The sequence below is a fragment of the Colletes latitarsis genome, chromosome 7 (assembly GCF_051014445.1).
Source record: "Colletes latitarsis isolate SP2378_abdomen chromosome 7, iyColLati1, whole genome shotgun sequence".
Lineage (NCBI taxonomy): Eukaryota > Metazoa > Arthropoda > Insecta > Hymenoptera > Colletidae > Colletes > Colletes latitarsis.
Genome location: NC_135140.1, coordinates 21,565,099 through 21,591,976, shown reverse-complemented (window position 1 = coordinate 21,591,976; position 26,878 = coordinate 21,565,099). Strand labels below are relative to the sequence as shown.

General features: G+C 36.5%; 3 protein-coding genes across 16 annotated transcripts; 2 read left to right on the top strand and 1 right to left on the bottom strand.

The window, feature by feature from the left end:
• The first annotated feature begins 37 nt into the window (after positions 1–37).
• LOC143343947 (calcium release-activated calcium channel protein 1) lies at positions 38–2,643 on the top strand. The gene is made up of 2 exons (XM_076769397.1): positions 38–637; positions 1,535–2,643. The coding sequence occupies exons 1-2, from the start codon at positions 38–40 to the stop codon at positions 2,024–2,026; spliced, it is 1,092 nt and encodes a 363-aa protein (XP_076625512.1). The 3' UTR covers positions 2,027–2,643.
• Sppl (signal peptide peptidase-like protein) lies at positions 2,562–8,479 on the bottom strand. 7 transcript variants are annotated; one of them, XR_013080036.1, is made up of 8 exons: positions 8,048–8,479; positions 7,369–7,433; positions 7,156–7,299; positions 6,769–7,082; positions 6,320–6,663; positions 5,530–5,955; positions 5,278–5,451; positions 2,562–2,687 (listed from the first exon to the last, which is right to left on the bottom strand). XR_013080036.1 is itself a non-coding variant. In XM_076769390.1 (7 exons), exons 3-7 carry the CDS (start codon positions 7,182–7,184, stop codon positions 5,383–5,385), a joined length of 1,182 nt encoding a protein of 393 aa, XP_076625505.1. In that variant the 5' UTR covers positions 7,185–7,299; positions 7,369–7,433; positions 8,048–8,479; the 3' UTR covers positions 2,792–5,382. The 7 variants fall into 7 exon arrangements, 6 of the variants coding, with proteins under 6 accessions (XP_076625505.1, XP_076625510.1, XP_076625507.1 ...); XM_076769390.1 differs by lacking the exon at positions 2,562–2,687 and having other exon boundaries at positions 2,792–5,451; XM_076769395.1 differs by lacking the exon at positions 2,562–2,687 and having other exon boundaries at positions 2,792–5,451; positions 8,300–8,479.
• Positions 8,480–11,374: 2,895 nt separating this feature from the next.
• Osbp (oxysterol binding protein) lies at positions 11,375–26,299 on the top strand. 8 transcript variants are annotated; one of them, XM_076769382.1, is made up of 13 exons: positions 11,375–11,627; positions 12,873–13,034; positions 14,834–14,899; positions 17,401–17,606; positions 19,195–19,448; positions 19,931–20,123; positions 21,946–22,223; positions 22,381–22,616; positions 22,705–22,981; positions 23,100–23,479; positions 23,584–23,804; positions 23,926–24,036; positions 24,121–26,299. In XM_076769382.1, the coding sequence occupies exons 1-13, from the start codon at positions 11,584–11,586 to the stop codon at positions 24,138–24,140; spliced, it is 2,448 nt and encodes an 815-aa protein (XP_076625497.1). In that variant the 5' UTR covers positions 11,375–11,583; the 3' UTR covers positions 24,141–26,299. The 8 variants fall into 8 exon arrangements, with proteins under 8 accessions (XP_076625497.1, XP_076625496.1, XP_076625495.1 ...); XM_076769387.1 differs by adding an exon at positions 12,574–12,750 and having other exon boundaries at positions 11,487–11,627; positions 23,926–26,299; XM_076769381.1 differs by having other exon boundaries at positions 11,376–11,627; positions 19,198–19,448; positions 23,926–26,299.
• The last annotated feature ends 579 nt before the right edge of the window (positions 26,300–26,878 follow it).

Genomic DNA, 26,878 nt, shown 5'->3' with positions numbered 1-26,878 from the left:
GGAAATTAGAAAAAAATAGGATACGTAAAAAGGCACCATGTCGAACAATAATCACGGATCGGTCGTCGATAAGGATACTACAAACAGGAACAGTGGTCATAATCATGATGAAAAAGCAACGAACGAGAAGTATGGGAGAAGGAATACCTTCTCCGCGCACAAAAGTACCGAGGAGATACCAGGAAAGTTAAATAAGTATACCCAAATTGATGTTAGTCAATTCGGTTTGGGTACTCAAAGGACGAGGCCGACTTCTATAGCTTACGCGACGAAACAGGCGCAGACAAGCGATTCTAGCTACTCCTTCTACAATTCAAAGAGCACGCTATCACCGTCTCACAGCGAATTAGCTTTATCGCCTAGAAACAGGCACAATCGTTATGTAGCCTTAGATATGAGATCAATGAGCAGTCTTCCGTTTTCGAGTCCCTATTCGAACAGTCATATACCGGGAAGCAACGTGCCGTACACATGCTGCTGTACGTGCGCTGGATCACAGGTACCAGCAACACCTTCCTCTCATCATACGGAGGATCAAGATGGTCCCGAAGGCCTCTCGTGGAGAAGACTACACATGAGCAGAGCTAAACTGAAAGCAACTGCAACAACATCAGAACTGTTAAGTGGATTTGCCATGGCAAGTATTTACTTCCTTTTGTAAACGTACATTTGGCGGATTAATTGCAATAACAACGATCAGATACTATGAAATATTGCCGTGACTGTGTGATTTACATACTGATGACAGACATTAAATCAATACGTGTTCCTTCGTAGTATGTCCCACGAGCCGATCCAGTGTTTCTCAAACTGAGATCCATGGATCCCCTAGGGTCCGTGAGTTTTCACACTAAAAAAACGTATTACATTTCGAAGAAAATATTTTATTCTTGTCAAAGGGATTTATGAATTTTTTAAAATAGCTTTGCCCTTATATAAGTCTATAAAAAATGTACATTTAAAGGATTTCGCGAAAAAGTAAAGTTTGAGAAACACTGATGCGTGACTAAAAAATACCAATAGTATAATAAGATGCATCGATATATCAAATTGTCTATAAAATGAAAAATGTACATATGATGGCATAAATTTTAAAAAATTGTACTGTAGGAAATTCTTTACCGAGTTAATGTTCCAAGAAAATCTGTAGTTGTACGATCAGAAAATCAGCAGGGATTACACAACATTTCCTGAAAATCATTAAATGAACGCGGACGACAATTCCGTGTAATCTTCAACCTCATCTATGATTACATAAGACAAATATCACTTTCTTTGAGGATATATCTTGCGGTGACGTTAACGCGATTCATTTTTGAATATCCGATATGGCGTTTAAATTACAAAGCAGAATTTCATCGAACAACTTGTACATTTTACAAGAACACGTAAAGAATGATATCGCGTTTGTAATTATGCGCATACGTACGGCTACAAGCAAAATACAAAAGTTCTAGGAAATACTTGCCTTTTTCTTGGGCATTAGTGTTTTACACCTTTTTATCCTTTTTTTCTTGTTATTCTTAACTTTCAGGTGGCTATGGTAGAGTTACAAATAAACGAGCCAACTGCAGTACCAGAGTGGCTGTTTGTGATGTTCGCCGTTTGCACGACCGTTCTAGTATCAGTACATATCTTTGCTTTAATGATAAGCACGTATTTATTGCCTAATATTGAAGCCATCAGTAAACTTCAGGTATCACGGCTCGTAACAGAATCACCGCACGAAAGAATGCGTGGTTTTATAGAATTAGCTTGGGCATTTTCCACGGTGTTAGGACTGTTTCTCTTTTTAGTGGAAGTAGCTATACTGTGTTGGGTAAAGTTTTGGGATTACTCTTTTACAGCCGCGACTGCCAGTACCATCATAGTGATCCCCGTCCTCGTAGTATTCATAGCTTTTGCTGTTCACTTCTATCATTCGTTGGTAGTTTATAAGTGCGAATCCTCTGTGACTGATATGAACGAATTAGAGAGTATAAAAAGGAATTTAGATAACGTGACAATGGGGCAAAGCAGTGTATAATTACAGGCTTGTACAATAACTTCAGATTCTGTAAAAAAATTGCCATTCTTCACATTACACGAGTCTATACATATCAGCTGCGCTCCGAATATATTGTTGTTTCCTAAAATACGTACCAGACTGTACATCGTTTACTCATATTCTGTAATATAGTATTGTAATTGTTAGAAATTAAACATTGTACTTAAACTAAAATATATACGACGCTATTAATATGTACATAACAGTGATAGAAAAAGAACACATACAAGTTTATTCGATAACTTTACTTTTTTTTAACACGATCACGCGAATATGATCGTGTTTTATTATATATAAAAATGTACATAGCTGTACACATGCAAGTCAAGAATTGCAACAGTACAAGCAAAGTGCTCTTAGTATATTAGCTATATTATTTAGCATTTAATTAGGTTCTATTTACGACTTAATTCTCAATTCTTCTTTAAATGTGTTTCTTGTTTGCTTCGCCTTTATCGTACGTCATATCGCTAATATATAGATTTTTATTTTGTCACTTAGTTTGTGGGAAAACTGAAGGACAGTCGAGTACTCAGTTTATGTACATGCTTTCGTTCCAGAACTTGTTATCCTAGTCAAATAAATTATTTTTTTCAGACTTGAAGACTCTCATTAATCAAAGTGCGGCTCGTTACTTAAGCTATAAAAGGGAAAATATATAATTTTATCCACCTTTCATTTTCACCATAAACTAAGTTATGATCTTATAATTGATATTTTCTACATTAATATGCTTTAAATTCTGTTTGTACAAAAAATGATATGAATCAAAAGGAAGAATTGTAATTAAAGCAAAGACACAATATAAATGTTTTCCTACAAATGTGTTTCATAGGCTTTTCTGTAATAATACGAAACAACGAAAAGTATCTTATATTGCACAACACCTCTAATCACGTACTTGTTTCAATTAAAACCTTCGGCTTAATTTAAATTTACAAAATTGATTTGTCGTTTTATACAATGAATTGAATATTCAATTACAGGATTGGCGCGAAATCGTCAATATGAAAAATTAATGTATAGAGTTAATAGTATGTACATTGGAAGGGAAACAAATTAAAACGTACATTACAGAAGAATGAACCCTGTATTGCAATGTACGTTAGTTTGTTCAAAAATAAGAATGATTGCAATGAATCATAAAATGAGTCCTAAGCTTTCTGAAATCTAATAAAACGTAATTAGATTCACCCGTCTTAAAGACGATTAAAAAGTCTTCGTTTCTGTTTTTATAACGGAAGTAATTAAAATATATTTTTATCACCTGTGTCTTTATCTTATAAGTGAAATAGATATTTCTTTTACTCGTAAAAAATTTCTTCCATAGGGTGTGTAACGAATAAGGATAAACTGCTTGTGCTATGGACAGGTAAATGAATAAAGTACAGGAAGAATTACAGTTTTATACAAAAACTAATTAGACTGTATCAAAAGGAGTATTTTTTTATGTATAAGATATTAATATTTCGTATAAATTGTTCAAACCGCGTAAGTCGCATTAACGTAAGTAAAAAAATATTTGTATACAAATGAATTTTGAAGGTGGATCGAAGACATTAGTTTTTGTATAACACTATTTAACATCGATCGTTTGTTATTACAAAATGAGGCTGAAATGCTTAAGACAAACAAGTCGTTAAAATTTTGCTAATGATCAAGGTTGCAACTATAATATTTTTTTCACCCGTACTATGGATTAAATTTCACTTTCTAAGTCAATATACAAGTGTACAAGTTAGATTACTTTAAATCGATACCGTTTTACTATACCCAATAATTTGTCGCTTCTAATACCGTTATACCTTTCTAGGTGCAAAACAGATTACATTAAAAAATGTTACTAATAGTCTTAAAATATTCTTATCCATAAAATATATTCACAGACTAAGATTCAGATATACATATAATTTTTTAAACCGCGATGGATGAAGTATTACAAAAGCAAAAAATAAACACCTAACCCATTTCTGCATCTAATTTGCACATAATCTGCGATAAATTGTACAAATATTATGAAAGCAATCGTTATTCCAATCGTGTCGCATTGCATTATATAATATATCATATTATATCAATCTATAGTACTGTAAAGTGATACAACAGAAGTTAAACAAAAGGGGTCGATTGTTTCTATGAGACCTCATAATAAATTGGCTTTCGTACAATATTATTTTCAGTCTTGTTTTTAAATAAACATATAAAGTCTTTCTGGTGCCTATCCATAGCAAGAGCTTAGTTAAAAAACTCTATTTCGCAATAATAAACTCTTTCTTATCACGAGATAGTTCTTGAAAATCAAGACGTAAATATGCAATTCATTTTTAATAAGAAAGATTTACAACTTCCACTTTTATCTTTCCTAAGACTGTTCTCAATTTTCGGTCGTGCTTTACGAAGTTAGCAAGATGTTTGGCAAGTTGAAGTGCTTGCTGTTAATCCTAATAACAAACTGTAAATTTTAACCCTTAAATTTATAAAAACGAAAATTTATATACAAGTTTGCATAAATGATGCTTTGTTCGATACTAGCCCCAAATAAAAGAAAGTCACAACCTACACACATACATTCACTAGATCTTCGTGGAAATCCTCGAATAATTATCAAATTACTCTATTCATAACTACATGTTACATACAATTATTCTGGTATCCACTGAACAATAAATTAAAAAGAAACTTTCTGCACTGAGTATCACACACATTTATAACGGAGTTAGAGCGAAATTATTAATACGTAAACACATTATTACTTTAACGTAGAAAAAAAAAAGAGACATGTATTTTAAATCATTGAAAATTTGTACGGTAATCTCGTCATAAAACTAAAAAAAAAAAAAACGCATTTTTGTTTTTAAGTGTAACTCACAACACGTTTTAGTATAGTTACAAAATTGTGAGACAATAATCGATATCATTTACTTTACCTACTATATATAGTCCATTTGTTTACTCAACATTAAATTCAAGTCACAAAAAAGAATACCAACAATGTATTTGCAGCGATTAATATTCTAAATACGATTTTAGAAAACTCTTGTCTTCCAATTTAGAAAAGAGACTTTTACACTGCTAATGTTGCATCCCCTAATATTACATTAAATCAATTTCATAATATGTTACACCTTTAGTTACACTGCAAATCACTTGCACCGTTTTCCAAATGCATAATTGTAACTTGCATTGTGGCATTAAAAGATGTGTATCGAGTATAGAAAAAAATTACTTACAGTAAATGACATTGATAAAAATAAGGGCATGATGATAAGTGACAACAGGATTCATACAAAGTTTTCCTCCCATAATGTGTAATGTACAGAAACTCATGACTCTTGTCAAACTTCCATGTGTGAAGGAGGTTGTTGAGATATGAATGGTTCACTCCACATCCGACGTAAATCTCCCTGTAACAACGTGTTTAAACAGCTTAGCGCGTGTACACAAACATACGATAAAAGCGAAAACTCTCGTTTGAAAAATACCTTCAAGTACGCCATTGTAAGTAGTGGCAGTAAGGTGAAGGGCACAAGGTACAATAAGGCAGGCTGCGCAGCTTTGAACACCTCAGAGCTTACAGTAGCAGTAAGTAAACCAAGAAAATAACCAATCAGGGAACAATGAAAGTAACTAATACGATTGATGTGGCGCGGCGGCGGAACTCCTGTTTCACAACCACCAGGTAACAGTTGCGTTTTTTTGTATGCGTCGTATCGTAATACAAAACAAAGCAAGAGACCAGGCATTACGACGTCACCGAGGCCTAGCATCGAAAAATGTCCTGCTTGACGCATGGAAGGAAAAACTAACTTTCCAGGTAAAGGAAGTTTCGGCGCTTCTCTCGCTACTCCGCCTAAGTGCAACCTCCTAGCCACAAGATTTACTGGATTATCTGCTGGTCTAGTTGCTACCTATCAGCAAACAAATTTCGAAAATCGATGCTATAATAAATTGTAGAATATACACATACAGTAGTGTCCACATAAGTGACCGCATTTTTGCCCACATAAATGTCCGCGGTTATCCCCACAGATTCTTAGAAGCCAAGCGGCTTCGAACATCGAGCGTGTCGAGTGTAACTTGACGCCGGTCGTTATCGATACATTGTATATATGGTTTCGGTTGCCAGCTATTGTATCTTACTCGCGCTTATCCTCTTTCCTTATCTTCGTTCAATTCTGAGAAGTAACCATGACCACATACATGACCACGGCCAGTCCCGAGCGTGGTCATTTATGTGGGCACTACTGTACATTCTAATGTTGTGAAGCTTACCTTAACCATTACGTTTGTGCTGAATATATAGGACGAAAAGAAAACCCAGAAGACATCGTAAATCAATAGCCCGGTTAACAGTATTGTGGATACCTTTAGACTAGGTAATCGAATGAATGCAATAAATGCTACACAAAGTCCCATGCCCATTGCATCCATGAGTAGCCAATGCCCGGTTAACACCCAGATGCATACTATACTCACACTCAGTGAAAATGAAAGCAACTCTGCACCTGTAAACCTTCCACAAACTCCAAAGGATATTTTATTACCATCCGAGCATGGTCTAATGATGTACTGACACATGGGCAGTAGAAGAAATGCCAATGCAACTGTAGCTACAACTGCAAATAAAGAATTTGTTTGACATTACCTATAATGTTATTTAATTATTAAAATGTAACAAATTGTATTTGTCTTCAAATCTAAGGTACATATGTAAAACTTACTAGCTGTACAGATCGCCACAAGCATTTGCATGCTGTCAAAAAAGAAAAACATGATGAGCAGAGAAATGGAAGCACCAAGAGGTAGACAAAGAGCGTGCATTGTATTTAGGGTTTGAACTCTTCCATTAGCACCATCTGCATTCGCTGTGCTACAGTTACTCAATATTCCAGTCAATAAATTACTACGTTCTCTTTCCCTTTCCCTTTCTCTAGCTTCCTGTTCCATATTTAGAGATCGGAAACTGCCATAGACTATCAATAAAATCGATATTAGGAAAGTGGATATCCTAGATGAATCCATTATGGTATAAGCCCTAAAACCAGTTTTCATCGTATTGAACGTATTTATAATCTATGTATTTATCTACTTTGTAAACAAAGACTAACCACTGGTAGTCAACTTGATACGTGGCCATTTTTAAAAATGCCAAAGCATGAAACGCTACGCTAGGGCACCTTTTGACATTTAGATGTCCTATTTGAAAGTGCTTCCTGATTGCACTAACCTACATCAGAGATCATCTGTAATCGCTGTAAAATTGATATTTTAACATCAAATGGTTAACAATTTCTGTACAAGACACAGCACAAAAACTGTACCTGTAATGCTGTGCATTCAACATTGTCACTAACGAAATTAGGCCTTGTGGAACTTCGGTCACCCCCTTTGACAAAAGAAATAGAATTGATATGTTGCTGCTATTGAACAATAACAAGATAAGGCAACGATGATTACCACTAAGGATATTACATGGAACAATGCAATTTTGACGTCTAGAAACGAAGTAAAAAAAAAACAGCACTGTTCCAGGGAGTCAATTGATTCTAAGGCATCGCGTAATTAACGTGGCAGTCATTGCATCGTGAGCGAACGCATTCGAAATGTTCACGGTAAATCCCGACGATTCACGCGCACGATTAAGAATTACCGAGAAATTATACGCGGAAGACACTTTCGTACGGCCACTTTCAAACTTTCGCTGCAATCGTTCGTGACCGAACCGAGCGCGATTCGACTATAACAATAGTAGCTGGTACTGTTTGCCTACGACATATTACTGTTAACGGTATGACCACCATAACCCCGTTTCCATTTAATAGGACTATCGCAGGTGAACGAACAAATCTTGAAAAGAATCGAGAATCATTTGTAAAACATAGACGTTCACCATTTTGGTAAACAGAGGGGTCACGTGACCAGCGCTGGCCCCAAGAGGTTGCTACTCCCTTACCCCAGATTATGTCCCGACGCGATATTTTGGTGATTCACGCGTCTCACCTGGGAGGTCCGAAGTCTGGGCCCTTCGTAGGCTCTCTCATCACCTCATATATACGAAAACGGCTCGTCTAATATCGAGGAATTCGCGAGCGTATACGAGAAAAATACACGCGAGAGAAATATATATTACCGCGCGATCGGTCAAATACCACAGTCAACTATACACAGGTCAACTGCTGGTTGACAGGCGCAGACCTGCGTCAAGCTCCTCTACTGGGTGTTCGAAACGCATTAACTTTAACGAATTAATACCTACGTGTGCCCGACTGCAACTGAAACGTACGTTCGCTTCGTTTGTTTTCAGCAGTTCGAAAGATTTTTTTAAGTAAGTGACGTTAATTGTTTCGCCCAATTAAAGTTTCGATCGAATCTGTTGTTCGTTGATTTCAGACATAGCAATCTATTCCCGACGATGAATTTCGTTTTAAGTCACGCGTCAGTCGACTCTTTAAGCTGCGTTTCGTTATGTAATAAACGTGTACATTTTCATTACTACATATTATTTACAAGATACCGTACGAAAATATTAGTTGAATTACGAAAACTCCAAGTGGATCGACGGGAATGTGTTAATTTGCATCGATCGTGTCGATTGTAACATGTCTTATTCTGCATTCGATAATTAAGGTAGACATTTGTTACGCTTCGTTCGCTATTTTCACTAGATTCATGAAAGTAATTTATATTCGATAGGTATCGTCTGCTCGAATGTATCGTTTCGCTTGAGAAAAATATCGTAAGGGAAAGGCTTCTTTCGCACGGTAACTTCTTAAGTGCTTCACAATATTGTCCTTGATCTTTAGAAACTCATCTCTCCATTTATCTGACTAGATCATAGGATAACGTATCTTTTTAAATTGCGATACACAAATTTCAAAACATTGTGAACAGATGGTTATACATCATTATATCACCTGCTTGGCTCGTGTATTCGTAACATATGTACAAAGCAGAGAAACTCAACTCATAACATTGATTACATACATTATTGGTTGAGATATTTCAGTATTTCTTAGTTTGATAAGAAAATTCAAACAATGAGGTTAAAAAAACACAGAACAATATTACGTCACTTTATCGATAATGTGAAAGTGAATCGTTACCGACTTGGTCTTTTGCTCTTTCACTTATAACCATTGTCTAAGATAAAAAGTGTACGAATTCACGAAATGAATAAGTACAAACGTATAAATAAAAACGAAGTATACATAAATATACGAGTAAATGTAGGAAAAGTGTATAAAGATAAAATTAGGTGATACTCAAGGATAAAAATTTGTAGAGCGCGCCCTCGACTCCTTCCATAGTATGGTTTTGATTTAACCTTGATTTTTGACATCGATTTCAATTTCAACCTTAATTATTTTTACGAATTTTGGATATTAACTTTATTAATAAATAAAATCTAGCATCTAATGAAATTTGGTACCATGGAAATTAAAGTACCGATCACGTGAATTAGTGATTTTTGCGGCGCAGACTATGTTTAAAGGTGGTAACGCTGGAAACCATGTTCAACTCAGTTACAGGAAGTCGGTAAATATAAACAACAGGTTTTATACATCGTCTGTGTTTATATCGGTTTAGAAAATATTCTGACAATAAGTCCCAGCCATTAGCATATATAAGTGGAACTAAGAATATTTTCAAAGTTTTAGTTACCCTAAGTTCGTGTGACACCAACATCCATAAGATGCATAGTATATCCTATACCTCGTCAGTGTCATGTGTTTACATTTCTTATACATTACAAAATTTTTCTATACTACTATATTACTTTACAACTAATTAACTCGAAAAATGTTGCGAAAATTAGGTAAAATTAAGTGCAACAAGCTTTAGTATTGAGTGCAACTATACCTTCTTGATCTGAAGGGACATGATCCTCGGTGATCCTAGGATTAGCCAGTGTCAGGTTATAACATTATAAAATATTAATTATATTAAACACACCTCTCTCCTTGATCCAAACAAAAAAGAAACAAATCTCCCTGATCGAAATCTTGGGAGTTTTTTGCTTGTTGGTGTGACGCTTTATCCACTGCGCGATACCGCAGACTATTTCTTATAACACCGATGAGGTATACGAGTAGACCTATCACCTAATGTATTTTTTCGGTCCGATTCTCTGGGGCTCTAGAGCCCCATTACCATTTCCGTGCCACTCGCAACGTTACCAACAGATTTAGAAATCAACACAAAAGGAAGTGAGACAGAAAATGAAATTTCAGAAATTTTACTATTTTTTAACGAAATGAGTTATTAACGTTTAAAGTTCCGACCGTACTGAATTTTTTTCTCGAAAATGCGCAAGATTTCGAGGGTATGTCTATTGACCAAAAACGATTGTAATGGATCCCCGTAACTAAAAATAATTTTTTTAGAACGATTTGAAATTTTTTAATTTTCTCGAAAAATTTCACACCTACACGAATTTTTTTCTCGAAAGGATGTAGGATTTCGGGGGTATGTTTCTTGACCAAAAATGATTGTAATTGACTCCTGCAACCAAAAATAATTTTTGGACCTTTCTCGTTTGTGAAAAATTTCTGCACTTGGTCTGCCATCTGATAATTAATATTCGATTATTCTTTGCAATCCCCCTATAGTCAATTCGCATATATTTACGCACACACTACAGCTGTTTACCTATTAATATTAATTCAGTGAATAGTTTCTCAACTGACCGCCATCCATGAGAAGAGGCCGCTAAAATCACCTCCGAATTTTCAGGTCGGTATGGCAGTCAGATTCGGCCGCGAAAGTCCATAAGGTGAAAAGTCTACTCATATACCTCGTCTGTGCTTATAGACAGATCAAATTATTGTCAAAGTCCATTCAAATAAAAAACCGATCAGAATATTTTCATTTCGATGGAATAGTTAATAATTGTAGAATGTGTTTCGCGTAGAATATAAAAAATCAAAAACTAATTCTAATTGCTGCTTGATCTGTTCTATCGAAATCACAAATATCAAAGAGCGTAACACGTATCTAATATGTGGTATTACTTTTGTAATTTCAACTTCATAGTTCATTAAATTTTTATAATTATAATATATTCCTATAAAAATTGTTTCGAGTTGCAAAATTGCATCGATAACGTTGGAATTCACTTCTCCAGTAGTCGATAAAGTAGTTCAACGTTGAACTCCACCTTTCTCATAGCTTCCTTTACTAAATCTTATCGAAATAAGGGATATTAAATTATCTTAATCAAACAACTAATACACGTAGCTGATCTTGAGATTTGTGTTTCTGGGCTTGGTACATGTATATTATAAGCACGTGATCTGACTACATAACTATTAATACATCGAAATTCGTAACATATTCTTTGTACAGTAGAATAAAGAGACACTCGAGTAGTTCCTACGTTGTGCGATCTGCTCAGATAAATTAAGAGCTTGGTTCGGTTTGAAGATAATGGTCAGTATCAAGCATCTAATCGAAGAGTGTGGCGAGTGCTTTTTCTTCATGACATCTCTCACAAGCGGAGCAATTCATCCGAGCAGACCGTACACACATTTTGTCAAATGACAGAACGAACGTATTTTCGTTGGCGTGTCCGTTTCAAGAAGTACGTAATAATTTTGCTAATTCTCTGGCGGCGTGACAAATGCATTCACATTGGTATTAAACGATGGTATTTAATTTATCGTACGTATTGCGTTCATATTGTCCTGGTAGAATCGTAACACGTGTAGATAATTTTTCTTTTGTGTTAAATCGATGGAAAACCATCAAGTATGACATCAATCTTATGCGATTTCATTCAATTTCGCGAAATTCTGCATCTTTTGTTAAGTATCGTCTTAATTCCTTGTAATCTGAACATTGCAAAAACACGGAAGTCAGCATATGTTACGTTTTCGAAAAATTTTGCTAGAATTTGAATCTTGAAATTTTCCGCACAAGATCCGACATTATCGAAGCTATCGATTATTGTTCCCTTCTACCTTATTTTTAATCGAAGTCGACTCTTGCGCAAGGATAGACACAGAGACGAAAGAATAAAAGCGTCGAGAAATCTGCAAAATCACAGATTACCCGTAATCAAATTTATACGTGTTAGTGTACATAGGTGACTATAAATAATATACAGGGTGTACCAAAACACGAAATGCAAACCGACAGATCGTTTTCATCAAAAGTATAAAAACTAAATAAAAATGTGTGTAACGCAATATATTGTGCAAAAAACAATTTGGAAAGTACATAGCTTGTGTTCGAACGTAAACAAAATTGGTTCAATGAATCATGTTTGCACACAATACGGTACAAGTATTAATTTATAGTTACAAAAGAATATTTTAGTGATAAGTTACGTTTTTCAAACATTAACCTGCAACTTTGTATGTAGGCACTACAGATAAGCAAAGTCGAGACCTGTAAATTTTCTAATTGAGAGTGTGCATGCCGGTATTTTTTCAATCGATTTACTCAAAAATCAAATCTCATAAAAGAAAATTTGATTTTACATATTTTATCTAATTTTTGTCTTTCTTTCCGTCTGTACTGTATAGTTTGAGACACCCTGTATAGATGACTCGGTAATAAAGGTTAGGCGCCGTCACAGAAGAACGTGGCGGGTTATCACGACGTGCGAAAGGAGGATCCATACCGTTTCTGAATATCGTGTTTTTAAGACGTGCTTTCGAGTCTGTTGGTATCGCTGCTGGTGTATTACGAACTGACGAACAGTGTGTATAAGTAGAATTTCGATCTAAGAACGAACAAGTCCGTGGGCCAGAGGAATATCAAAATGGTGGCCGTACGACACGGGTGATGTGTACGCAGATATTGGAGTGCATTGTAATTTCAGGAAAAACGCGTGTGAGCACGCAACGTTTTGTAAAATGGGGGACCCAAAGGCTCTGCACGGTACACAGGAGATGAAAGGCTGGCTATTTAAATGGACTAATTATTTAAAAGGTTACCAACGAAGATGGTTCGTCCTGTCAAATGGCCTACTGTCGTATTACAGGTAGTTTCCTACGTGTCAGTAAGCTTCGTTTTAATTACTTCACTTTTAGCCGCGTGCAAAGTCATGCTAGAAATTGATGCGACTAGTTATCGTAATTTTCCGAGTATCACTTTGCGACAGTTTTTATCCCATAATTCTGCTGTTTTTTACAATAATACAATAATAACAATCATTCTAAGAGAATTAATTATCTGGACACGATATAAAGTTGTTCCTTTTCCAAAGTGTCATTTAAATTCTTGTGTTTTGAATAAATTTAACTATTCTGTGAAACGATACCTGGTTTTGTATTTAAATATAATTTGATAAGAAACCATGCTAAAATTCTGTACATGTAACCTTTATTGTCCATCTGGTATATGAATATGTAGTAGAATCGTGTTTTGCATATACTCTTTTACTTGTAATTAAATTCAGTGAAGCATATTTGCTATGAAAATGTCTTTTATTTCTATATTTTACACAATACAGTGTTGTAGCGTTCTACATATAAATTTTTATAAAATGTGTATTCGCATTAGAATATGATATACATTATATTAAATGTGCATTATAGGTGATAGTAAAAAATGTTACTATATCGAAGAAACAAAGGGAACAGTTTTGTATTGTGTATTAATTATAGTGTTAAATTGTGCTTACAATTCTGAGAGTGTCTTGAAACAGTTTGTACCACATGCATAATAAATAAAGTACCGTACTAAACATTTAACAGTTTGAAAATGCATGTATATAAGCAGCCAGTGCAGGCTCGGTTGTGTATACTGTTATCAATATGGTTTATCCAAGTATTCTTAATGGAATTTAATCATAGTTTCGTCCGAGATTCATGTTTACATATTTCATACTATTTCATTTTAGTTTGAGCAACATCCCGAGCATGTACACGTCGCAGAACGCGAATCGTAAAGATACAGAATTTTTTTTAGATATATGCTAAGATATTATAAAGAATCTGAGAGCACAGACTGGTTGCAAGGATGGCATATATTTTTGTACATACAACTCGTTTACATTTATGACACGCATCAGAGAAGATTTATTGCATATTTGCCTTCTATTCTTTTCAAACATGGTGTGAGACTTTTTTGTTGGATTATTTACATCATTAGCTTTGTTTATACTTTGCTACGAAAGAGCTATAAAATGTTGCTCGTGATCGGTTGTCGTCGTGTACGATATAGTTCTCCATCGTTCTCGGGGGAAAAAAAAAATCAAGATTGTAGTTATCGATCGTGGATACGAGAGATATTCGCTATGTGACGAATACGTGTACTATATCGCGAGGAAATTCCACTATTTCGTTTCTTTATATTTAGAACATCCGCGTTCCCTGACAACACGCAATTGCCTCAATCTATTTTTTTTATTTTCCGCTTGGCACACAGTTGTGTGATTTGAGTTTGCAATGCTTTTCCAAATCGCAAAAAAATACATCAAATAAAAATTATAAAATGTTTTGCGAATTTTGATTTTCACGCCTGAAACGTGAACGTCGAGGAGGCTTCTCGCACAAAAATATGTACACGTAACGCACGAACGCGGTGGTGTTGCACCCGTTGCTGTTCGAAGAGAGAGATAGCGTGGTAGAGCAACAGTTAAATGAAAAAGAAAAGAAAGAATAGCAAAAGAAAATTGATATACGATCTGACGGCAAACGTGGCCTCGGAAGAATTTTCCGTGTAGGGTGAACAGGAGAGTGAGAAAGGAACTTTTTTTCTTTCGACGAAAGTAAACTATCGCTTTGCTACAGTATTACACAATGTGAACGGGGACTATTTGTTTTATGGATTGTTTAGGGCTGAACCAACAGGGGGGCCAAAGATATCAACACGACGCAAGCGGAAGGCTGGCAGAGCCTCCGAGTAAGTAAAATTCTCGAAAAAAGCCGAAATATCCTGACTCTACTTTGAATCGAACTTGTAATTAAACAGACAAAGACGATGGAGTTTCATTCTCGTTTCATTTATACAGTCCTTGCCTACCATGTTACATATACTTATTCATATATACGTAAATATTAGAGCTACATTATTAATACAATATCGTCGAATATCGTCCCTAATGATTTTACTTGCTTCCTGTCCACTTTTACCTCGCCACCGGTATTATGTTTCTAATATTTATAAACGATTGCGCTGATCAGGAAGGAGGAAAACGTACAATTTATACATATATCAGTTGTCTTCCTATATGAACGTACATATATCTGTGTTACGCGCAATATTGGGCACTTTGCTTAATTTTGTCATTAGTTCCAGTTGCGTTCAAGAGATATCCTGAAGGTCTTGGAGGTTCAAAAGCTTTTACTAGTCGCGTCGGTTGGGAACGTTCCAAGAAATAATTACTGCAGTAATAGATAGCCAGAGTCGATGAATATTCCGTTTATTGTTCAACCTCGATCTTTTTTCTCTCTCGATTTTTCAAGGTCGTCTTACATTTCAATACAAAAAAGAAATTGTTATCGAATCGAGACCTTTTGAACCGCAAGTTAGTAAAAGCTCAACGTTTAGACCTTTTGAGATGCGCTGCACCATGGTTCTGTCCGATACAATTTATGTTGCAATATTCTGTCAAAGTCATTTTCATCCGATCGTGTTCTTGTCGTGCACAGATCGATGTTTAACCGAACAACAATAAATAATGTTCACGCTTTCCATCCGTTCACGGTTATTTGCAAACTCGATGAATCGTTCCGTATCCTTCGTCGATGTCTCGTTTACTTGCACCGTTTATGTTTGTTATTATGTTTCACATCTGCCTTCCAAGAGATTCTCGTGAATTTCTGCAATCGGTCGGGATTTAAAAACACACATACATACATTTCACCGATGGAAATGCATTGAGAAATACTTAACTAATCATACAATAACGTACAGTTTCGTGGAACAAGACTATCGGTAGCTGGAGAACAATATGCAATAATAATTTCTGAACGCGTTAGCATGATCACGAATTGTTCCTTTCGCAGAGTACGAAATTCTCGATTTAGTCCAGTTTAATTGTACTTTGAGCGTGCAAAAATTAATGTCCCATAAAAAGAACAGTTGCAAGGAACATACACAAATTTGTAAAAGAGAAAAACATTACTTATTTTGCGTACTTTTAGGTTTGTTTCTTATTTATCTATATTTTCTTTTACAGGAAATGATTTTTGCACGGATCAGGTACTTTTGAGTGCAATTCGATTGGCCTAATCCCTTGCGTGTTAGTATTAATTCCGCTGACCCTCGAGTGCATGACTACGATCCGCGAACTATCTGTCCCCTTTTCTCGATTATCGGGCAGACCGTCGAGCATTGTTTCCGTTTTTGTTTTTTGTAATTTCTTCGCATCAAATTATGCGGATTCCCTTCGAGAATAGATCGCGTAGGAACGGTGGCGTGTCGAATAATAATGGTAATGGGACTGCTTAAAAAGAGTAATCGATTCCGCTAATATTTACATTCTGTTTCCTGCGCTCTAACGCATATACATACAACACGGTGTCACAGATTAACGCAGACTACCGTTTTCATTTTGTCGTTACGGCGTACAGGGTGTAAAGAAACTAAATGCAAGATTCAAAGATCGATAGGATCGAAAGAAAGAAAAAAATCTCGACAAACGTACGGTGACTAAGGTCGGATCAAAGTCAATTGGCCGCTCAAGGTCATTGACGGTCATCTCCACTGTACCGTCTGGTTGACCCTTTCCATCGCTCTATCTATCGTTTCTAAGCTTCCCCCCGATGTTCGACAGTCAGAGGACGTGTCTTATGCTTTTTTGTCCCTACAATATAAGGAACTTTGGTGACCTTGGGGGGCCAAATACATTTTTTCAGGATTCATCTAATCTCAGATTTTCTTTATACAAGAATGAATCGCGATCAAACCCTAGAGTTCCTACTTATAGTTTATTTACACCCCGTATATGTGTTACGGTGAAAGTATTTTACGCTCGGTGATTCTATGAAATCTCGGCCAATTTCGCGTGATCGTTGGCAAATTCGAATGTCCTTTCGTACAATGGTCTGTGATTTAGTAAAACAATGATAATGGACCACCGAGCACAGAACTTCTACCGGGCAAAATACCCGTTTGAAACGGTGAATGGTAAATGGGCTTGTTTAAACTCGCGCTCAGGATACCATGGAATCACCGGCGATTTTATCGAAGTACCAGTTTCTCTCTTTCACGGTAACATGTGTGTACATTATTCTCTGGGCGAATCGGAAGCTGTTTCTTTGGCTTGGATAAACCTCCAGCTTGCAAACGTAGCAAGCGACTTATTGCAAACTCACGTCTGTCTTTCTCTGTGTCATACGGTTTCCCAGCGGCTGAAGAATCTGTCCGCGGAACTGTCGCGTTTACTTATCTCTGTTTAGAAATCCTGCGGAGATGTCTCACACGTGCCGCGGCACGATATCCTTGCACGGGGCCTTAATACACACCGTGGACGCTTGCACATTTGTTGTAAGCAACGGTGGTACGCAAACCTTCCATATCAAGGCGGCAACGGAGGTAGAACGACAACAGTGGGTCACAGCTCTCGAGTTGGCGAAGGCCAAGGCCATTCAAGCCATGGAATCTGGTCTGTATAACAAAATCGGGATATTCTTTTATTCGCCTTTATTGGCACTAATCGTTTGAATATTAGCATTAGAGAGAGAGAGAGGGGGGGGGGGGGAATCTGCATACGATGTACTCGGCACAATTGAACCAGCGAAAAGGGAACGTTGCGAGTTGGAGTTCCGAACCAGACAAAAATTGAGCATATTCGTCTTTATATAATAATTAGCAGATACTCGAGCAAATACTGTGTCTGCTTGCGAGTAATTTAATTTTCCAAGGAGAAGTTCACGTATAGCCTGGTCATGCTCAATTGATAGACCAATTCTAACCAATTCGATCAATAAATATGAAACAAGAAAGGTTGTATGCGAATCGGAGCCCTGGGTCGTGGCAGAGGCGCGTGAAACAATTGAGTACTTTCAGGATAAATTAGTTGTTGGTAGAAAACTATTTTAAGTTGGTAGAAATTTTACAAATGGGTCGAATCTTGGCTAAAAAATATCCCAAGTAAAGGAATGCACGATAGTTTAAACAAATCTTTCGTCGAGCAATGCTTAACTCTGGTCCAGGGAACCGTATGACCGATTCTTTCTCTCCTTACATTGCAATGGGTGCGAATCCTCAGTAAGAATCAATTGTTAACTTCAGCAATGAACCTATTAACACTTTGCAGACCGTATAGTATAGCATTAAAGGCAATTGTCCATAGCAGCTCTTATAAGGCGTATGTCATTGAGAGCCGGTACATTTTTTCACGCAGTGGTCGATGAATAGTGATTTATGTGGTACGAAATACGATTAAATAATTTAGTAAATTAGCCTCGATCATAGATTAGAATTTCTTTCTGTTATCAAACCGCGTAGAATTCATTATTTTTTTGAAAATTAAAACATAATAAAAAACATATTTCTGCATTAAGCTCATTAAAAGACACGATAGCACCACGTGAGCAGACCAAGAAATAATTAACATGATAGTTAAAGTTTCTCTAATTTTTAGAGCAGAAATTCTTCCAGTGTATTTATCTTGCTGTGTGACAATACCATTTTGTCGTGCTTTATACTTTCGATTATCGTGCATATGAAATGGTCCGATAAAAGATAACACAAAAGGAAGTCGCTGTGATAAATTAAACATGTAGAAAGAAAACATGGTTTATCTAACATAGAGTTGCATTTACATTTATCTTTCTTCCTGACGACGCTTCTTACGACATATTAATTTTTTTACATCTTTGTTTCGCACATGCAAGGTTACATAAATGGGCTTGATTGTATAAAATATTTAATGCAAAATCATCGTTTAATTGAACTGGCGTTATCTACGTCGACCTATAAATCATGACTCGAAACAGATGAACTTGATCTACTTAATCGTGCGTTTTATTGTCACATATACATTTATACATATAAGATTCTATCGTCGTTATGCCGTCGGTCATTGTTTAGGTTTTACACGTTTCTAATTCAATGGTTAATGTAAATTTAATTTCCTCATTCTAATTGATAACCATATAATGTATCGTATACTTTACGAAAAATTTTTAATGTAAGGATGACTGGCAACATTAAAACAGTTACATTATGTAAAGTAAAATTTGTTCCAGAAGAAGAGGAGGAGGAATTTCAAGATAACGACAGTCAAAAGCCAGAACAAGCTTCCGTAATAAAGGACCTGTCCCAACGCTTGGAAGATCTGCAGGCCTGCAATGATTTGATAAACAAGAAGGGAGCTATGCTTCAACGTGCTTTAAACGACCTCGAATCGCTCGAACCTCCATCGCCAGAATTAGCAGCAAAAATAAAGACAGTCAGCGAACGAGCCACGCTTTTTCGCATCGCGGCAGGTGCTATGGTTAATGTAAGTTGCATGACTCTCGTTAATAGCAATAATGATTTGCCATTGAACATATGCTGTATACGGACAATTACAATTACTTGATACAACATCCCGAACAATTATGGCCTAACAAATTAAATTTCTAATGCTATTGGTTTGTGATTTTGTACAGTAACTGTAACAAATGTTATTTGTATGAGCGAACTGTGCCAACACGATCTAAATGTTAAACTCGAGCAAGTTACTAATCCTCTTATAAACAGCAAAGCAGCCGAGTAACTGGCATACTCTACATTGTATTCAAATTTCTACATGAATGGGGGCATGTTCCATTCATAGACAGGTCCAATGCAAATGAATTTTATGCGTCTTTTCTTTGCGAATTTTTTTTTATAATTTATTGCACACCTTCGCGTATTATGAATAATTACTTACTAATCTATTGCAGATTGACGATGAAGGTATAACAGTCGCGTAGAAAATAGGACAAATTGTGATTTCAGACGAGCAATGAGTATTTGCAGCTAGCGCAACAGCAAGAGCCAAAATGGAAAAAGATGCTGCAGCATGAGCGCGATCAGAAGGTGCGGATAGAGAAAATGGTTGAACAACTGGCAAGGCAGCACTCCCACCTGGAAGAGGCTGCACAGCATGCGATCCCCTCGGCAGTTCCAGCAGGGGGGCACAGACCTTCGCGTAATTTAATTTAAAACATTCTTTTTTTCCCTTAATACGAGTAGTACCGTAATTAATATTTTCGATGCAACATTATATGCTCTTATGTGTGATAATGCTAAAGAAACACGTACCTGAATATTTTTTTATCGTTCACGCCGTGTGTGAAGCTTTTACTGTGTACATTGTCCATGACACGATGCTGTTTGTGCCTATAGACGTTACCTCTGTAATACTGACCCATTTCTAATAGAAAATGTATGTGAAATACATCGTCACGCGCGTATGTCTGCTGCCAGTTGGTTCGCAAAATTCGTGGGTGACGGGTTGCTGTATTTATTACACGATAGTGCACAGTCGCATACTCTATTTCACATGGCCTGCTTTGTAACGCTTTCGCGCGATACGCGTGTTTGAATTTTCGCTCCTTCCTGTGCTTTGCCGCTCTCTAACCAGATGGCAGTTGCGGAGCTCTGCTTAATTTGAGGTATCAGACTTGACAGTAGCTCACAATCTATGCATGCAAAGCTGATTGTATAGCATATTACAGTGTTCGCGGAGGTTGTATATATGTACACATATACACACACAGGCATACACAACGCCTACAGTGGCGTAACTAGCAATTCTGGGATCCGAGGTGGAAGCCTCGTTAGAGAGAAATTGATCCTCTTTTTTGAATCTCGTTTCGTATAGAATATTTCTAGTCAAATGATTATAGGAGTTTCTAGATATTCGCTATTTATTACAGAACATCGTTTACGGGAAGAAATATCTATGATTTTCGTTGCAAAATCGAAACCCTTCGAATTCGGGGGCCCCGAGTACTTGAAACGTGTTGCACACCATTAGTTACGTCACTGTATAGATAGATGCATACACAGCTGCTCACGGATGTGCTGCCGTTCTCCCAACGCTTGGCGTTTAATCAGGCTCAGATGGCCTTGCAAACCGCTGTTTCGTGCGAGTTTTTCTAACACGATTCTCTTTTGTGACTTTACCGCGTTAAATTCGATGTGATAAATTTCGATTTGGCCATCGACGTTTTCGATGATTGCTCTTGAGAGAGGATCAGTGGAGGAGATGCTAAACCGATAGCGAAACGGGGCGAAAGGGAGGAATTTTGTCATCAAATCATAACGGTCCGTATCTTAGGTCAAGTTTTTACAAGGTCCAAATACACGAGAGCCGTCGTACCGATCCCGGGACACGGTACATGATCCGATGCGCGGTATCTTTTCGTTGCGTATACGAATTTTCGTTTGCGTACGAGCAAATTTAACGATTCATCGTTCGTTACTTTGTCTGGTACTTGCAAGTGTATGATTTACGATGACGAGTATGATTTAATGGCAGCAGTTGTCATTGTCGCGATTTAATCGTTTAGAAAGGGGAGCGATGCGAAGTATCGTAAGAAGGGGAGGGATGAAACAAACGGTGTACTTATAGAGAAGCAAAGTGTAATAATAAATTCGAGCAGTTTGGTGGTTGAATAGGAACATTTGGCTTACGTCTCGTCCCGTTTTATTATAATTTCCTTATTGGCGCGAAATATACCTTTTCATTGCGTAACGGTATTGATACGTTGCCGCGTCGGTTTGTTTGTCGCGTGTTCGTATTTTATCGTTAATCTTAACGACCACAGCGACTCACGGTACGCGAAGGTTTTCTCCATTTTGAGATCTGAAGTTTATTGCAAGGTTGTAATTGTATAACTGTACCATTGATCAGCCTTAATCTTGTTTATTTCACACATACACATGTGTGAATGCGTGTGCGTGTGTTCAGTTTCTGATTTAATTAGGCACAGGCTGAAGTAAATAAGTTTTTGTTGTTGTTACAGATACAGCTGTTACAACTTCTCCATCTGAAGACGAAGAGGACAATGTAGAGTTTTATGATGCTCAAGAATCAGACACTTTTACATTAAGTATTTCTGCAACAAACAATTCCAGAGAACGAACTGATTCTCAAGGTAGCGATGATGGCTCTAGTTCAGAAGGAGATCAGACACCTTTGCCTCTGTCAGATAATGCCGGTGCAAACAACTTTCTTATTGTGACCGATTCTACAGTAGTACAAACTGCCACCACTGTTGATAATACCGACAATCTGGACAGTGTAAGTAAATATTGTTTACTATTTAATTATCAAATAAAGGGTACTTCTATAGGATGAATTGTCTACCTTGCTTTTACATATTTATCTTGAGTTTACTAATACTAGATGTACATATTGTCTCGGATAATATGTATTCACACTCATTATTTTATAACAGACAACTTGGCAAACCAACAATGGCAGCAGTGGCTGCTCCGGGGTGACAGGTTCTAAAAGGAAGCGGAGAACTAGAGTACCTGAGAAACCAAATTATCCGTTAAATTTATGGAGTATCATGAAAAATTGTATTGGTAAAGATTTATCAAAAATTCCTATGCCCGTCAATTTTTCGGAGCCGCTTAGTATGCTTCAACGGCTTACAGAAGATTATGAATACGCAGATATTTTAGATAGGTACGTTTAATTCTATACGTTATTGGACTGTTATGTATGTAATTTCATTGGGGGGGAAAAAAATTGTATTTGGTTCGATTTAAAACAGGGCAGCAGAATGTACAGATAGCTTTGAGCAAATGGCTTATGTGGCTGCATTTACCATATCCAGCTATTCCACAACCGCTTCCAGAACTGGCAAACCTTTCAATCCTTTATTAGGCGAAACGTATGAATGCGATCGATGCGATGATTTAGGATGGCGAGCAATTTCAGAGCAAGTATCTCATCATCCACCAATGTTGGCGCAGCATTGCGAGGGCCGAAAGTGGCGTTGTTGGCAAGAATTTACGATGGCATCCAAATTTCGTGGAAAATATCTTCAAGTATGTTTCATAAGTTGCAATATTTTATTTTTTAATATTCTATGATTCCTTGATACTACCGTAACGTAGCAAATTAACAACGCGGAAGGCATACACGACCATTTGTATGTCACTGTAGGTAATACCATTAGGAACTGCTCACCTTGAAATGGAGGGTGGAATGCAACATTACACGTGGCGAAAAGTCACTACCACTGTACACAATATTATAGTAGGAAAATTATGGGTTGATCAAAGTGGTGATACAGACATTGTGAATCATAAAGAAGGTATAAAGTGCCATTTGAAGTATACGCCGTATTCGTACTTCTCGAGGGACAGTCAACGTAAAGTAAAAGGAGTAGTCATGAATTCGAATAACGAAGTAAAGTGGGTAGTACAAGGTACATGGGACACAAAGATAGAAATTGCCCCCGTGATTAGTACGTCCGGTATACAAGACAATCAAGTATATAAAACAGGGCCTTATATACTCGCTTGGAAGCGTCGTATGCCGCCGTAAGCATTTATTAAAATAACTGTTTATATTGAAAATAAATTTTTTCGTATATTTTATTAAATCGTAGTATTAACGTTGAAATTGCGCGTGTCCATTTTTACAGTGAAGACTCTGATAAGTATTACAATTTCACGGAACTAGCGTGTCAACTTAACGAGCCCGAAGAGGGCGTAGCTCCAACAGATTCCCGATTTAGGCCTGATCAAAGATTAATGGAGAACGGCCATTGGGATGAAGCAAATGTAGAAAAGCTTCGATTAGAGGAGAAACAGAGAGCTGTTCGACGTGCACGAGAACACGAAGCTGAGAAGGCAGCTTCTCAAGGTAGTATTAAATACTTTTTATAATGGTTAGAAAAAAATAGCTTAGCATAGTTACATGATATATTTTGATGTCTCAAAAAAAGAAAAAAAAAATCATTACTAAAATTTTCAATTAATACTAGGTTTACCATACGAAACTTACGAACCGTTATGGTTCAAAAAAGAGCAGGACCCATACACAGATAGTGTATGCTACGTATATGGTGGCGAATATTGGGAGTGTAAAAGTAAAGGTGATTGGTCGCGGTGCCCAAGCATATTTTAGCTTATTATATAATCGTATCGATTAATAATGTGACCGCCAATATACATTGCAGAAATGTTTGGATTCATTTAAAGTGAAGATAGTCGATATTAGAAATCACTTTCGTGGAGATCATTGCTTCTGAGAAATGCCGACGTGATAGTGGGGTTGTTAAGGGACATTGTTTAGTCAGTACTTCTTCCAATGAACTGGTCAAAGTTGGCATTTTGACACATAAGACGAGTGTTTTGTAGTATATCATTGCCCTCGTTGTTCTACACATCCTTCTGTCTATATTACCACTGCATCCCTCTCATCCGCCTCACTTTTTCTAAACAACCAGAACATTTACTGTATTCAGTCCACATGGCCCAACTAATGCTTTTGCATACAATTTTTTTATAGACTTAAAAATCTTCTGTATATGTCATTAGATTCTGCCGCCAGGCTAAACATATTTAATAATATATTCACAAAGAAATCCAGATACTATTAATAAGCAAATAAGTTGCAAAAGATTTTGTTACTTCGGTTTAAAATGAGATAGCAATAAGATCAATGGTTTTTACGACAAAAGCATCAGTGGCGATCAAAGCCACAATTAACTGGAAGTTCAAGTCAATCGCGAGAATCCACTTAATGCTAATGCAGTATTCATAATTTGTTTCTAAATGAATGTAGATGTAACCAAATATTTTTTTTTTTTTTTTTTTTTTATATAGAAACGGTACTGACTGTAAGTCCTAACGAGATCGATCGTAAACACCAATTTTGAAAAATTGCCATAGCTATCCGATACAATGGTTATTACGTATCTATCGCGGAAAGTACTTACATAGACTATTAAAAATGTATTTTCGATGCTTAACGCGATGTTGGGGATATTTAAATGAATTGAACAAAACGTAGAAAATTTTTTTAATAGTATTGCTGAGTAAGTCAAAAAAAAGATAAGGAATAATCGCGTTGTATGTGTCTAAAAGCCTTACTGAATTATTTTAAAATAGATACAGTAGGCGACGCGTTTTTTCATATTGGTCATTTTACACGTGTGTTGCGGCCAGACTGTTCATTCGACTGCCACGTCTTAGCCTTTACGCGAGAACAAAATTGGATAAGAGGCGGCATTCGTTACGTTGATGCGACAATCTGTAACCGCTATGAAGAAATGTTCCTGCGAATAAAGCGTTTGTAACAACGAGGAGAGTTCGGTGTGTTGAGGCATTACGTTTCAACGTACTCAATGATCCATACGAAAGTCGTATGTACTGTAGCGTGCAAATATAAGAAAGAAAAAAATGAAATGGTAACGGGTACGCTTCCAAATTTCTGCGATTTTCCGTGCAGACGTAGACACTGAATGTTCCACAAATTTAGGCTGGTTGCCTATGCTAGCCTAATTACTAATACACTCCGTCGAGCTAATGTTACAAAGTATAATCGATGTTAATGCAAGAGAGTGTAAAGAGAATTATAAAGTCAGACCGGAGGGCTCATAAGTTGTAATAAGTTGTTCTTTTTTTAAGGACTCTCAAGAACTCGAAGCAAACAGTCATTACAAATTAAATCCTTTTCCAAACTGCAGTATGTAGACACGCACACATTCATACACAGGTACAAAGCGCGCAATTTAGCGCGAATTATTTGCGTACGTACGTATGTATGTATGTATGTATGCATGCATGCATGCATGTATGTATGTCCGTATATGTACATATGATAATTAATAAAACCCATTGTATATCCCTCTTATGAGCACATCGTACAGTTGTTCCGTTCATAATGTTTGTATATTGACAATTATATAATTCCAGTCTGTATTGGACGATATCGAACGGAACACCTAGCTTGCAACTAATATTTACAATAATTGTTACGATTAAGTATTTGGCTGTATTATAATTTTAATAGTTGATAATCGGATATATCTGTATACATATAAATACAAATTAATTATAAAAATAAATAATTGAAAGAAACTACGATAAGGCAGGTAGAACAGACGTTTGGATTATATAGTGCTTGTACATTAGCTATTCGTGTGGAACGATAAAATACAAATGCTTCGCTACAAAAAAAAAGAACGAAAATATCTTTGTAGCATTCACATGATTGCCTTTCGGCATCTCCTATATAACACCCGTTGGTCGCACAAATGGTGCAATTATTTATACGATAAATAACCGTAGCCTTTTGTTCCATCGAACAAATTGTATTGATTTATTGTAACAAATTAAAAAATCGATCTTGAACGGGTAACGTTTATCGTGAAATATTTACTGTTTCCTACCGATCGATCCACTTATCGTTGAAAATCTTAAATTAATATTTCGTGCAATACTAAACTAACAATAAGCTTCAAACGCTTCTTTAGTTCGATTTTTATATTACGCGCGCAAAGACCCTAAACCTAAACGATTCTCATTCCTTCTACAATCCTCGACGAATAAAGTAAACGTCCAATTCGTATGAAAATTCTCATTGTTAAAAGTTCTTTAAACCCGACCATCGGTGAAATATTTTATCCTAACAAGTTATTTTTTTAACGTTCCTCCGTGTTTGGCTCCATGTTTCTCGTTTCTCGTAATTCCATGTTCCGGCAAGCTACATATCGCGCGTCATCGATTTTATGACGTACGAGCGAAATATATTCTAGCATTCGTTATTTATCGTAATCAACGACACAACAAGGCGATAGATACGCTATTTTCGTTGCCACACTTTTCCTAGACACGTCCAAACCCGACATTGTTGAAATATTATTTCAAACAACATGTTATATTATTTTCCAGTTATTTGTTTCCGATGCACAATTATCGTATTTCGTTTCA

Excerpts from the sequence above, each read along its gene's own strand:
- LOC143343947 (XM_076769397.1), top strand. The coding sequence starts at position 38 with ATGTCGAACAATAATCACGGATCGGTCGTCGATAAGGATACTACAAAC. Across the intron at positions 638-1,534 it reads TGTTAAGTGGATTTGCCATG|GTGGCTATGGTAGAGTTACA; the intron begins GCAAGTATTTAC and ends CTTAACTTTCAG.
- Sppl (XM_076769390.1), bottom strand. The coding sequence starts at position 7,184 with ATGGCCACGTATCAAGTTGACTACCAGTG. Across the intron at positions 6,664-6,768 it reads TGTGGCGATCTGTACAGCTA|TTGTAGCTACAGTTGCATTG; the intron begins GTAAGTTTTACA and ends CTTTATTTGCAG. Across the intron at positions 5,956-6,319 it reads GCACAAACGTAATGGTTAAG|GTAGCAACTAGACCAGCAGA; the intron begins GTAAGCTTCACA and ends GTTTGCTGATAG.
- Osbp (XM_076769380.1), top strand. The coding sequence starts at position 11,584 with ATGACAGAACGAACGTATTTTCGTTGGCGTGTCCGTTTCAAGAA. Across the intron at positions 11,628-12,872 it reads TGGCGTGTCCGTTTCAAGAA|GAAAAACGCGTGTGAGCACG; the intron begins GTACGTAATAAT and ends TTGTAATTTCAG. Across the intron at positions 17,607-19,194 it reads CATTCAAGCCATGGAATCTG|AAGAAGAGGAGGAGGAATTT; the intron begins GTCTGTATAACA and ends AATTTGTTCCAG.